Below are 14202 nucleotides of genomic sequence, written 5' to 3'. Positions count from 1 at the left end.
TTCAGCTTTCGCCCAAATGTATCACAATGGGTTCCGCCAAATGTGTTCAGCAAAGGGTTAGTACAAAAATAGCTCCTTGCTGTTCTTATCCTCAAATGTCTCGTTTAAACGTTTAAAATGGTAAAGTGTAATGTTGCTTTAAAAATTAATCGACATCAGTGCACTACGACAAAGAACAAGTATGATCCATATTTCTTGTGAAAGTGGATTGTCATGAAAAATGTTCCTCCGGAAGGATTACGAGGTTACACCGTTAATGGATTAGAGCTGCGGTGTTTGGGTCGCTCTTTTGTTTACATCAGTTTTCCATTTATTATCAAACGCTCAGGTAAACGAAACCTCTGTGCATAATGTAAAGACTTTCTCTGCATTTCATTTGAAACACGTTTGTCAACTGACAACATTTCCCAAGCGTTGCCAGCTCGCTGAATGTTGCTAGCTGGATAGCTAGTGTGAATGTTATTGTCTCTGTGGGTTCATTTAAATCACTTGAACTGCGTATTTTTTTTGTTCAAATCTTCAACTAATGTAAACCTTTAGTGTTAATATTGTTTCCGTTGTGTGCTTATCCTGTCGTGTAACCACTGTTTCGAGTAAATGATAAGGACTCTCTTCAGTTTTGGTCTGATATAAGTTAATTCTGTCAGATGCTTTGTGATCTGTTGATGTGTCTTGTAAAATCTTTCACATGTTTATTACATACAATCTCCAGAGTAATTTTATTAATCAAAATCGTGTTATTTTAATAACTCAACTCATGACTTATTTTTTACTATTACTATTAAATGTATTAAATAAAAGTTATATCTTAGTGAATTACTCTTCTGTTCTATAGAGTCCAATGGATCTGCAGAACAACATGTGTGAATATGTGATAATATTCATGTGACCCGGGGAAGCAGAAGCATTACCAGTCACAAGGTAATTGAGTGTGTGTGTTTATGTAAAATAGAGGTCTTACATATTTAAAATTGTAAATGAGACATTCATTTTCTTTATTAATTTACCATGCTTTGAATATAAATGACTCTAATTTTACACTTCTGTACTTGCATGCATAGCCTCTGACTTTGTTTTTGCTCTCAGCTGTGATGTAGATTTTTGTTCTTGGCCATGACATTTTAAAGTTTAATCCACAGTTAAGAGTGAAAACATGTTCACCGCTACCCAAACGTCCAAATCCCAGTTCCTGGATAAAGCCAGGGTAGCACGGGAGGAACGGAAGGGTTATAAGGAGAAAGAGAGATCTGCCACACAAATCCAGGCTCTGGTCAGAAGATTCCTCTGCCGTTGCAGGTTGCAAAGAGAAATCAGGTTAGGGCTGGCATTAACCGTTCTTTACAATAGTCAAACCATTCTAGACAGTCATATCTTTGCTGACTTTGTTGGCCTAAGATAAAAAAGTAAAAATGAAACCTCACTGAGAGGAAAATTATAGGTGAAGAATTCAGTATTAATACTTTCTCTTATGTCTATAAGAAGTTGTTTGTATGTTAGGGTGTTGAATAATGTAAATACAATTTAAAATAGCTTGTTTTGTTTGAGCCAGTGTTATTTCGGATTGTTAATATCCTATTATAGTTCTTATTCATTTGTATTAATGTGTTAATTTCATTAATATTTTATTTAAAGCTGCAGTGTCCGTAACTTTTTTTGATAAAAAATTATCCAAAATCAATTTGAGCAAGTACACAACAAGCCAGTATTCAAAACTGTCTCATTACCTTAGCCCCATTCACAACAGTGAGCTTATAATAATGTTAAAATTAGAGTGGTATGGTGGATTTCCGCGGGAAATTCAAGCATATCTTTGTGTCACTACGTTACGTCTGTATACATAAAGAGTCCTTCTAGTAGTAGTAACGCACATGAGGAGCACGTTCTTCAGTGGATCATTTATAGCCTTTTCTCACTGCAGCTGGAGTAATTAAACTTATCATTTTTTCTGTGGATTGTAATCCAGAAAGGTCCAAACGACAATCATCAGTGACAACTGGAGATTCACCCATAGTCAAAAGCAAAAGATAAGACTGTACGGAAATTAAAATCTACAGGTAACGCTAATAAACTCTAAATAGACGTAGTCACGCAATGCTAATGCTGTTAACATTAACAATTTAAGAACAAAGTATAACAATAATAATAATTTTGTCACGGTTTGATGTTATATGAGCGATCATTAGATTTAATCACTGTTGGTAGTGCGAATTATTGTAATGTTTTGTTCCCCTAAAAGTGGCAAACATGACATTTTCCAGTGAAAATTTTTATTTCGGTTATACTCCAGATGTAGAATCTGAAGTACAGTATCCACACCGGTGCGGTGTCTGACAGCAAAGCCGCACATACTCCTCAAAACATTAGATTCATCCGTGTTGAGGATCCGCGGCCCGCGCCGACGCACAACTCACAACTCGCGTACAGATGATAACTCCGCAAATAACTTCAATTGTTCCTTTTCATTTTTTTTATTTTTATAATTCAAAATAGTTTCAATTTATTTTTATTTCAGTTTTACAATAGTTGCTGTTTGAGAATATATACTCTGACTGATTTTTCACGTTACTTTCTGTTTCAGGAAAGAGGTTGATGATTACATTGCAGTCAGCGATGCAGGGTCAACAAAAAGAAATGCATTGTCTATCTTCAAAATTGCTAGAAAATTGTTATTTATATTGAGCAAGGAGGATAAGTTGGTAAGCATCACACAATGTTATGTTTTTAATTTAGATACATTTTTTCAGACTTGTTTATCTAGGTGAACATTTTTCTTTTTTACACATTTTGTGAATATTATTAATAATGGCATTGTTTTTTGTCTTCCACAGAGATTTGAGAAGTTGTGTAGAATCATACTAAGTAGCATGGATGTTGAGAATGAACCTAAAGTAAGCCTTTATTTAGCCAAGCAATGAATACATTTTTTTTTTATCTTATCCTATCTTACATTAGTTCCACATTTCTGCATTGTCGTGACCAGCTATTATTTTTCTAGGTATGGTATGTATCTCTGGCCCTTTCAAAAGATCTTACCATCCCCTGGCTGAAACAGATCAAAGATGTTCTTTGGGTCTCGTGTGAATTCCTGAAAAAACTGAAGGTAATATTCAGTTCTTTATCTTTTATCTTTATCATTAAAGTTTCATACTGGCAAAACTGTTCAATTCTGAGACTGTCAGTTATCTGTATATACAGGTCAGGAAGTGCTTCTTGATGAATGCTTATTTCCTGTGTTCCATTTCTCTCTGCAGCCTGACATACTGCAAGATAATAAATTGGTGACTCTGTACCTGACAATGCTGATAACATTCACTGACACATCAACATGGAAAATCATCCGAGGAAAGGGTTCGTGTCACGTAATCAGAGCTTGATTTGCTGGCTACAATACTTAGAACCCTACTAGAATTTCCTGTCTTTTTTTTCTAAGGTGAGGCCCTCAAGCCTGCTTTAAACAGGATTTGTGAGAACATCATGGGACATCTCAATCAGAAGGGGTTCTACTCTGTTCTTCAGGTACTGCTCACTCCAATCAGAATCTTGTCACAGGCTGTGTCAGTAGATTTCAATGGATTTTAATATGTGGTTTGCACTTAATTAAGGCTGTCAATGTAAATTTGTTAATTTAGTGCAGTGTATGTCTTTGTCTTTGAACGTTTCCCAGCAAATTGTCAAATAAATCATTCAATCATTTTGTCTGTAAGAAACATTTCTTATTATTTTCCAGGAATTTCTTTAATCAATAGAAAGTTCAAAAGAACAGCATAAAAAAAAAAATAGAAATCTGTTGTTACAATGTAAAAGTCTTTACTGTCACTTTTAATGAATTTAATGCATCATTGCTGAATGAAAGTATAAATTTTTTTACTGACCCCAAAATTTGAACAGAAGTGCATATGCAATTTATTCAAACCCTTATCTGATTAAACTTCTTAACTGACCGAACTTAAGAGTTTGAGCTTCAAACATTTGACATAATAAGCATTTTTGCTGTGTGCAGATTCTGCTTACAAATGGATTGGCAAGATCTAGACCTTCTCTTTCCAAAGGAACCCTCACGGCCGTTTTTACGCTGTCACTCAGGTCGGTTGCCATGAGAAACTGTGTGCTCTCTGAGACATCTCTCGGTCTGATTACATCAGTAGCTCTATTTCTGCGAAGTTGCCTATAATGTGATGAGCTTTTGGTTCTGGTGTGTTACAGGCCAGTTGTCGCTGCACATTTCTCAGAAAACCTGCTGAGGTCATTCCTCCTCCACGTCATGTCTGTTCCAGCATTCATCTCGCACCTCAACACACTTACTCCAGATGTAAGAAACAAATGCATACGGAAGCATAATAACACCTCATTTGCATGCACATCTTATTAAAAAATGCTCTAAAATAAAAATTGTGAGAATATGATTTCACCTGTCTGAATTTGTGCTCCTTGCAGTGTATGGTCACCATGCAGACCCATGACCTCTTTCGCAAGTTTGTCTTGTTTTTAAGCCGAGAGGAGCAGTGTTTGGATATATGTGTGTGTCTGGAGGGAAGCCACACTCTGTGCTTACTAGGTAGGCATGTGTGCTTTATACACACACTTTTTTTGGCGTGTGTATTTGGAGAACGTTGGAGGACTTTTGAATGGAGAGCTAAGAATCAATACTGGGTTATTGCTGGGCCGTATTAGCACTTAGTTTGTAATTCCTAGATCCTCTTATGTTTTGTTTCCAGGTAACCTCATTCAGCTGGGATACTTTAATGTAAAAGTTCTAGAGCAGGAAGCTGGTCACTTTGTCAAGGATCTGACAGATATGTTGTCATACTGTCAGAGATATGTGTCTCAGAAGAAATCCAATCTCACACACTGGCACCCAGTGTTGGGATGGTTCTCCCAGACTGTTGATTATGGGTATGTCATTGTTTTATTGATAAAATAAAGCACATTGTTTCTGGATTTCTTTGTTGTGCCATCTTATTAAGCAGTCTTTCACTTTCTCTCTCTTTTTGCTTTCTCTCCAGGCTTAATGAGTCTATGCCGCTGGTAACAAAGCAGTTACAGTGTTTGTGGGGAGTTCCGGTGATCTGCACTCTCTTCTGTGACGTTCTCAGCAAAAAGCTAGAAACTCAAGATCCCACCCCACCACCCCCTCTTCAGCAAAGCTCATTACAGAATAACCTGCCCGTCAAAAGTGAGAAATGCGTCATTTTAAACTAAACATTTCTTCTTCTTTTTTTTTATTAGTCATAGAACAGAAAGTTATTAAGTAGCTGATTACACATGGATTATCATTAAAGCACACTCAAGGATGTTGACTCCATATTAGAAGTTTTGTGCCAAAATTTTGTGCCATTTTTCTGACCACTTTTTTGTACTAATACTAATAAATGGACTAATTTATATAAATTTTGTCAAGCTCTATAATATTTTTGATGGGTACAAATTGCTGTTTGTGATTTAAAAAAAAAAAAAACTAGAAAAGTATTGTAAATTATTCATTTGTAATGAAAGTGTAAAGCATGATGAACATTCAGTTATTTTGCTTATGGACTTAATTAAATTATTTCTAATTATATTATTTTGATATATACAAAGTATCGTAAATATCTTAGAGGGCCTTCAAATATTGTCTTTGAAAATAGGGGGCCTTGGAGGTTATAGGTTGGCTTAAAGAAGCCACACTGTCTATTCTGAGTCTGTTTTAAGTGCTGTTTAAACCAAGGATAAAAAGTACATTGTGTGATGCTAGTTTCATCAAGTCTGTATTCTTCCTGTTTTCACTGAGGAACCCTTGTTAAACTCTGCACATTTAGATCTGTTCAAGAGAGCGTTCCAAAAGTCTGCGTCTGTGCGGAACATCTTGAAACCGGTCGGGGGGAAGCGTGTGGATTCAGCTGAGGTCCAGAAAGTGTGCAGTATTTGTGTGTTGTATCAGACAGCCCTCACCACACTCACACAAATCCGCCTGCAGATTCTCACTGGTACGTGCTTTTCATAGGAAACCATTTATAAAGTCAGTGCTGTTTACACACATATGAATGTACATTCACACAAGCAAACACTTCAGTAATGTTTTATCTCATAGTAAAGTATTGTATTTTGTCAGAGCCAGAGATTAATGCACATGCTCCAAGAGTTTGAGTACAGCTCACCTTGTTTCCAGATCCTGGAAAAAATGTTTATGCTTTTATCAGACACTTTTGCAGATTAGTAGTTGTCTGTAGGGATGGGTAGGTCCAAGACCACTTTAGTATTTGCCAGTGAAAGAAAAAATGATTGGTCCTTTCAATATTTTGTGTCATAATAAATTACATTGATATTCTTGTTAATCTTGATTTTATGGTTTCTACTTAAACTCTGACTTTCTACTTAAAGGACTGACGTATCTGGATGAACTGCTGCCTAAGCTGTGGGCATTTATCTGTGAGCTTGGCCCTCAGGGTGGACTACGACTCTTTATGGAGTGTCTCAATAATGACACGGAAGAGTCCAAACAGCTCCTAGCCATGCTGATGCTCTTCTGTGACTGCTCCAGACATCTCATCACGTAAGAGTTGTATAGTTCATTGGTGACGGTGCTTCTATTTGCATTAATTCTATTTATTAAAAAAAAAATATATATTTTTAAAATACAATTATTTTTACTACTACTACTACAAAAAATAATATATAATAAAAAAATAAAGATTATCAATATATAATATATATATATATATATATATATATATATATATATATATATATACATATATATATATACATATATACATATACATATATATATATACATATATATATATATATATATATATATATATATATATATATATATATATATATATATATATATATATATATATATATATATATATATATACATATATATATATACATATATATATATATATATATATATATATATATATATATATATATATATATATATATATATATATATATATATATATATATATATATATATATATATATATATATATATATATATATATATATATATAATATATGGATATAATATATGGATATAATCTTTATTTTTTATTATATATTACAAACAAATGTCAGAGATAGCAGTGAATGTGCATGTTGTTATGTGATTTATATTACAGGATTCTGGATGACATAGAGGTGTATGAGGAACAGATTTCTTTTAAAATTGAAGAGCTTGTTACCATCTCCTTGTTCCTCAACACATTTGTGTACAAGATGATCTGGGATGGTATTTTAGGTGAGCAGGTATTATTTAGACCTTAAGGTTAGTTTTTGCAACTAGGGACTTTTTATGTTTATGCATTCTTTTGTCCAGTCTTTTTCTCCAATCATTTCTTGTGGTTTAGATAAACCACAGTTTTTTGAGCCATCGCCATTGATAAAGTGCTTTCTGTGTGTTGTGACTGTGGTCATTAATTTGTTTCAGAGAATGCCAAAGGGGAGAAGCTGGACTTATTCCACAGTGTTCACGGCTGGCTGATGGTTCTGTATGAGCGGGACTGTCGCAGGAGATTCACGCCTGAAGATCACTGGCTCCGCAAGTGTGTCACTCTTACGTATCACTGAGCCAAATTACTCTCTTGTTTTACTTTAGAGTTGGGGTTTAGGGTCCATTCAAAAACAAACTACAGAGATTATTATTCTCATTTAGGGGAAAGATAAATGCACCGGCCGACAAAATAGGTCTCATTTGTTTTCTTTTTGTCTGCACGTCTAATACAGAGACCTGAAGCCCAGCCTGTTGTTCCAGGAGCTGGAGAAAGGCAAAAAAAGAGCACAGCTGCTACTTCAGTACATTCCTCATGTCATCCCACATAAAAATGTGAGAATCAAAGAAATGATTAATGCTCAAGTGCCACAGGTCATGAATGCTTTAGTAGATTGGATCATACAAAGATTCATTCTCCATTTTCCATTTCTCCATCTCTCCCAGATCTCCATTTCCTGAGATAGAGAATCCAATTTAGATTAAAACTCGTCTTCATTTTATTTTTAAACACAAAATGTGAAATGTACAGATGTGTTTTTGTTGCAGAGAGTGCTGCTGTTCCGGAACATCGTGACAAAAGAGAAAGAGACTCTAGGATTGGTGGAAACAAGCTCCGCCTCTCCCCATGTGACTCATATAACCATTCGCCGCTCACGCATGTTGGAGGTAATGGATGCTTTGTCATTCATTTGATAAATAAAAATATACACAATGAGTAGTATGCTTATTAGCTTTCCTGTTGCTCAAACGATGGCACCAAGGTCATGGGTTCGTTTCCCACAGAATGGATGATTTAATAAAATGTATACCTTGAATGCAATACAAGTCGCTTTGGATAAAAGGGTCAAATGTATAAATGTGAATGTAGGATAATAATGATAATATAGTAATAATCTCTTTCTGTTCCTTACTCTTTATAGGATGGTTATGATCAGCTGCGGCGTCTACCGGTCAATTCCATTAAGGGAGTGATCCGTGTGAAGTTTGTGAATGATTTAGGAGTGGATGAGGCTGGAATTGACCAGGATGGTGTGTTTAAAGAGTTTTTAGAAGAGATCATCAAGAAGGTTTTCAACCCAGCGCTCAATCTATTTAAGGTACACACTGCTCTCTCTTAGTCCAAACGGCTGGGTGCAGTTCACCCAAACAAGAGCTTCCTTACATCGCCAATAAACCTCAACTTCATCTTTTTTCTTTCTGTCTCAGACCACCAGTGGGAATGAGAGATTATACCCCTCCCCAACCTCCAGCATTCACGAGAACCACCTTCAGCTGTTCGAATTTGTTGGAAAGATGCTGGGAAAGGCCATGTATGAGGGCATCGTGGTGGACGTGCCTTTTGCCTCTTTTTTCCTCAGTCAGGTTCTAGGTCACCATCACAGCACCTTCTACAGCTCCATAGATGAGCTGCCCTCCCTCGACTCAGAGTTCTACAAAAACCTCACCTCTATCAAGGTCAGTGCCAATGTGACTATTATAGCATTTGTACAGTTTGGAAAATACTTGATTTTAACCATTATGTTTTCAAGGTTTGAAATGTGCTTGGATTTTGAATATCATCTTTGAAATTGATGTCCAGTGTGATTTAAAGTAAAAGAAAAATGATTAATGAAAAATAAGCTTTATTAAATATCAAGTAGAGGATCTGGATCCCTTGATTCTCTAATGAGTCTCATTGATTTAATGTTCCGCAAGTACGTGGAAGTACGTGATGGGTGTCCAAAAATCACAGACACAATTACTTTAATTTTACCCAAATTCATTAGGGTGAACGGCAATGGCAGTTACCTACTGTTAACAATGTTGTATCTGTTAAAGAACTTATTACTAATGAAAATGACGTGAAGATTTCAAGGTGAATCTGATACATTTTTATATAGAGGATGTGAAGATTTCAAGGTGAAACAGCGCAGCTGACTCATTCAGATTAAGAATTCATTTCTTATTAATTTTGCTCTTGGGGTAAAAGGAGCATTCAATGGAGATTTGTTTATTTTTTTTGCATAGCCTTTGGTGTGAAAGGGTCTTTTTTTAAACATTTTATGTTCTAAATATTTTACAATAGACTATTCATTTAATACATATTTCTTCTTTAACTTCTAATGTTTTTTTTGTTTTTTTTTCATAAAAAAATGTAAGTACATTTTACATCTGTGTATTAATTTGATTTTCAGCGTTACGATGGGGATGTCAGTGATTTGGGTCTGACTTTATCTTATGATGAAGAGGTGATGGGGCAGGTAAGCAACTTTTGTCTCAGCAACCTACTTTGTTGGTTCTTGCGACTATTGGCTTTCCATGTTCTCTATTATACTCTTTTCCTTTCTTTGTCTCTTCACAGTTAGTCTGTCATGAGCTAATTCCTGGTGGAAAGACTATGCCTGTCACTAATGAAAACAAGTGAGTCCATTTTGTCTCTTCAGTCAAGTGTAAATAAAATTTTCATGGCAGAGCTGCTTTCTATTCACATTCAGTACTATAAGGAGAAATGACCCGATGAAAAAACAAATTAGTATTGGAAGCAGAGCGGTTCAAAAAGCAATTAGGGATTTGCTACCACAGACGAATACTTAACTTATCTGCAAGCTTAGAATAGGACAGAATAAAAGAATGTTTTCCAGTTCATGTTTTGTCCTTAACCCTCCTTCCACCCTTCAGGATCAGCTACATCCACCTGATGGCCCACTTCCGTATGCACACCCAGATCAAGGAGCAGACCGCAGCATTCATCAGGGGCTTCCGCAGCATCATCAACCCAGAGTGGTTGCACATGTTCTCCACCCCTGAGGTCCAGAGGCTCATCTCTGGAGACAACGCTGAGATAGACCTGGATGATCTCAAGTAAACCTGCAGTTCTTAACTCTGCCCTTGAAGGGTTTTGCTTATCAGTTTGTTGATTTGAAATACAAACTAAGAATGATGCAATGTATTAAACCCAAATTGCTCTCTATTGTCAACAAGGAAGCATCTAATGCCTCACACCTTCACTGCACAGACACCCCTTTTTACATTTTTGATTGACTGTATTGCTAGGCAATGAAACTCGTCTGAAATAGGGCTGTCACAATATCATATTTTCACTACACAATTATTGTGGCAGAAGAAATCACAATAACAATATTATTTTGTCTTTTTTGGCCAATGAATCCCACTCAAAATACATGTGTAAGGAGGTGGAGAGAGAGTTTGTATCCATAACTGTACAAAACCATACCAGAAGTACTTACTGTTGATCAGCATTTTCTGAACACAGTGTTGTAACACCTTTTGTATTTTTTATTTTTTTTTAACGGAATAACTCCCACACTGGCGAGTTAACTTTTATCGGGTATATGTAGCATAGACGGGATTTTGTGTGGAAGTACTACCCACACTCTGCGTTGTTTTCTTCTTTTTTCAGTTTTATGATGGGTACCATCATTCTGGTTTCTGGCCTTCTAATTTAAATCATGTTTTGTTTCTAACCATACAAAATTGTTGAATAATCTTCTTCACCACATTTATATCTAGGGCCTAAAACTAACTTTTTGCCACACCAGCCAATGGCCGGTGACTTAAGAAATTTTACCAGCCATATTTTAAAAAATAAATTTTTTACCAGCCATGAAATGTAGATTAATCCTTTTTAAAGTTACAAAAGTTATCCAGTCAAGAGCAGTGTGATTGTTCTTTGTCTTTTGTTGTTTGAGTAACATTAAAAACAGACAGCAGCGGGAATATTAGGCTGCTGTCACTTTATGAACTAATGCACAGATCCAATATACTGTTACACATGCGTTTTTCTCACAATTTTGCATTGTTTGAATTCATAAAAATATTACTTGGGATTGACACCGTTTCATATACTCTCCAACACGATTTGTACTCGCATGTGACACTTGGAGAGTGTTAATTTTAGGCCCTCTTTATATCCATTGTGTAGATCTTTCAGTCCAGAAATTGCAAATATTTCCACATGTAGGCCTAATAATCACATGCTGTGAAAAACAGTCATAAAACGTTTACGCATAGTGTTGCATGTCATTTTCTCTGTCTCCCAGGAAGCACACTGTGTACTATGGAGGTTTCCATAGCAGCCACAGAGTCATTCTTTGGCTGTGGGACATTCTCTCCAGTGACTTCTCCCCTGAGGAGAGAGCCATGTTCCTCAAGGTAACACTTATCAAATCTTATAGAAGTTATTTCAATGTTTATTGCTGTCTATTAAGTGGCTGTTTCCTCACAGTTTGTCACCAGCTGCTCAAGACCTCCTCTGCTCGGTTTTGCCTACCTCAAGCCCCCTTTCTCCATCCGCTGTGTGGAAGTATCTGACGATCAGGTTAGATCACTACATCATCTTAATCTATACACTGTTCTGCAAATATTTTGTAGTTTCATCTTGTTTTTTGTTTGATTGTGTATGCAGGACACAGGTGACACTTTAGGCAGTGTTCTCCGTGGATTTTTCACCATCCGTAAGAAGGAGCCAGGCGGTCGCCTCCCTACATCCTCCACTTGTTTCAACCTGCTCAAGCTGCCCAACTACAGCAAGAAGAGCATCCTCAGAGACAAACTTCGCTACGCAATCAGCATGAACACTGGCTTTGAGCTTTCATAACCCATGCTGGTTCATTCTACATGTACAAAAACACACATCTACAAACATGAACATCAACAAAACTGGCGATGGCCTAGCTGGTAAAGGTGATCACACAGAGGTCTAAATAGGTAGACATTACAAGATTACAATCTTGCTTCCTTGGCATTGTGGCCTTCAATCAAGGCTCTTGATCTTGAGTTGCTCAAGTGCTCAAGCTCAATTTTTCCATCAATGTCTTGTCCACCAAATGGAAAGTGAATGAATAAACAAACTAACTTAAAATAGTAGAACTGAGCTAAATGTATCAAGTCAGACTTAGAGACTCTTTAAGGAGCTCAATCGTAGAAGTATATTAGCGTGTACAAACATTACCTTCAGAGAAGTTTTTGAACCACTTGAAGGTCCATCTTTAGTGTTATGTTCTACATTCTCAGCATTTGAAGCCAAAAGAGCTCCAAACGCCTTATACAATCAGTTTTAAACCAGCTCAATTTAATGTTGTCAAGTCAGGATTTTTCTGACCCCTACTTCAGTGAAACCTGTCAATCGGAGACCGAGAAACTCAACTCTGTGTGTGCATCCAAAGTAACTCCAAAACGAAATCTGGTTTGGTCTTCATTGGCTTCTAAGCACTATGCCCATGAACACTCCTAAACCTCCTTTTAAAGTCACAGCAGATACAATGGTGGATGTAAAGATGTAAGATCTGCAGAAACAGTTCAGCGTTGTCTCTCAGGTCTCCGAGTCTCACTCCCCCAGGAAGAGAACAGGAAAGCAATACTAACGCAATGCAAGCCATGCAACTCAAGACACAAAGGAGGCTTTTGCCTGTCTGTATGGCAAATGCTTTCAAACCCATAGCGCACTAAGCATCTGCTGGACTTGAGGACCGAGCGTTGAGTGGAAACCCAGCACTGTTGACTGACTTCAGTGAGGCAGAGCCAGCAGTATGTCAGATAAGAGATGTCCCTGCAGAGATGCATCTTTCCTTTCCTGCTTTCTCATGGTATACACTACAGGGCCCCCGACCCAGAATGCATCATCGGCCTAATGTCATGTTGACATTTCTTTTTGCTCATTATATTATACTCGTTATTCTGCTCATGCTTTTCATCTCTAACGCTGTCTTATTGACAAATTAATACAGGCAAGAATGAAACCACTAAAAGGAATTTTACTCCAGCTTGGAAGTAACCAATCATCACATGACAAATCACTCTCCCTGTCATCTCCCACTAACTCTTTGCGGTGTATACTGGAATTAAGCCATACGGTGAAGACGACTAGCTAGCTATCAAACCAGCTCTTGTAGGGACTTTTTTTTTCTTAAAGGGAGAGTGTACAGTGACTTCTGAAAGGTCAACGGGCTCAATGGAATATCATGAATTGTTATTCCAAGTGGACCACAAAATCTCCCTTTGCATGATGTCATAGGACGATTCAAAGGATTCAGTGTTACACAGGTCAGAGTCTGCTCTTGATGTTATTGTGTTGTGTTTCTTTTCTTTTTCTTTGTCATAAAGAAGGTTAAGGTCAATCTGTTGAGAACCCCCCCCCCCCCACACACACACACACACACAAAATCTATAGGAAAAACATTTAGAAAATATGTTTTGCAAAAAGAAAGTGAAGCCAGTTTTTTAGCTACATCAAGATTTAAATTGACCATCAAGAAAACAAATTCACATGCGTTGAATATATATTATTAAAACAAATTATTAAATGATTAAATGTATATTATTTATATGAATTTGAAAATTAAAGTTTTAAGTATACATCATGGTAGTATTTGTTGTACTACATTAAATACTTTTTATTAAGTCATATATTTTGGGATATAGTGCTTGTATTTATTAAGGCTTTATTTTGTAATGCAAAATATGTTTTTTTTTTATTTTGTTTTCTTTAGATTTTGGGGTGAATTGTGACTATTATTGCCCTTGGTTTCAGGTCTCTAAAAAGCTGTAAACGGCTGTAGTTATTCCAGAATATATATGCAAACCCTCTTCCCTTTGTATGCAGTATATGCAAAATTATACAGTTAACCTACCATTATCTGTCTGCCCCCCTCTCCCAACTCTTCATAAATCAAGGCATGAAAGTATCTTCTGATGCATAGAGACATTTGTAGATATGAAAAATG

At 36.4% G+C, this 14202-nt stretch overlaps 1 protein-coding gene across 1 annotated transcript; it reads left to right on the top strand.

Moving 5' to 3' along the window:
* Positions 1 to 241: 241 nt before the first annotated feature.
* On the top strand, positions 242 to 13638 carry ube3b (ubiquitin protein ligase E3B). Its single transcript, XM_079813937.1, has 27 exons — positions 242 to 328; positions 836 to 921; positions 1140 to 1314; positions 2579 to 2696; positions 2829 to 2888; positions 2996 to 3100; positions 3252 to 3348; positions 3431 to 3516; positions 4001 to 4083; positions 4204 to 4309; positions 4435 to 4555; positions 4716 to 4893; positions 5004 to 5173; positions 5796 to 5963; positions 6358 to 6529; positions 7110 to 7228; positions 7418 to 7532; positions 7714 to 7813; positions 8027 to 8146; positions 8401 to 8577; positions 8687 to 8935; positions 9655 to 9720; positions 9822 to 9880; positions 10139 to 10321; positions 11521 to 11632; positions 11706 to 11798; positions 11886 to 13638. Exons 3-27 carry the CDS (start codon positions 1154 to 1156, stop codon positions 12075 to 12077), a joined length of 3210 nt encoding a protein of 1069 aa, XP_079670063.1. The 5' UTR covers positions 242 to 328; positions 836 to 921; positions 1140 to 1153; the 3' UTR covers positions 12078 to 13638.
* The last annotated feature ends 564 nt before the right edge of the window (positions 13639 to 14202 follow it).

This window comes from Gobio gobio (genome assembly GCF_949357685.1).
Source record: "Gobio gobio genome assembly, chromosome: 4".
In the NCBI taxonomy this organism is placed as follows: Eukaryota; Metazoa; Chordata; class Actinopteri; order Cypriniformes; family Gobionidae; genus Gobio; species Gobio gobio.
This window is presented reverse-complemented; position numbering and strand designations above follow the sequence as displayed.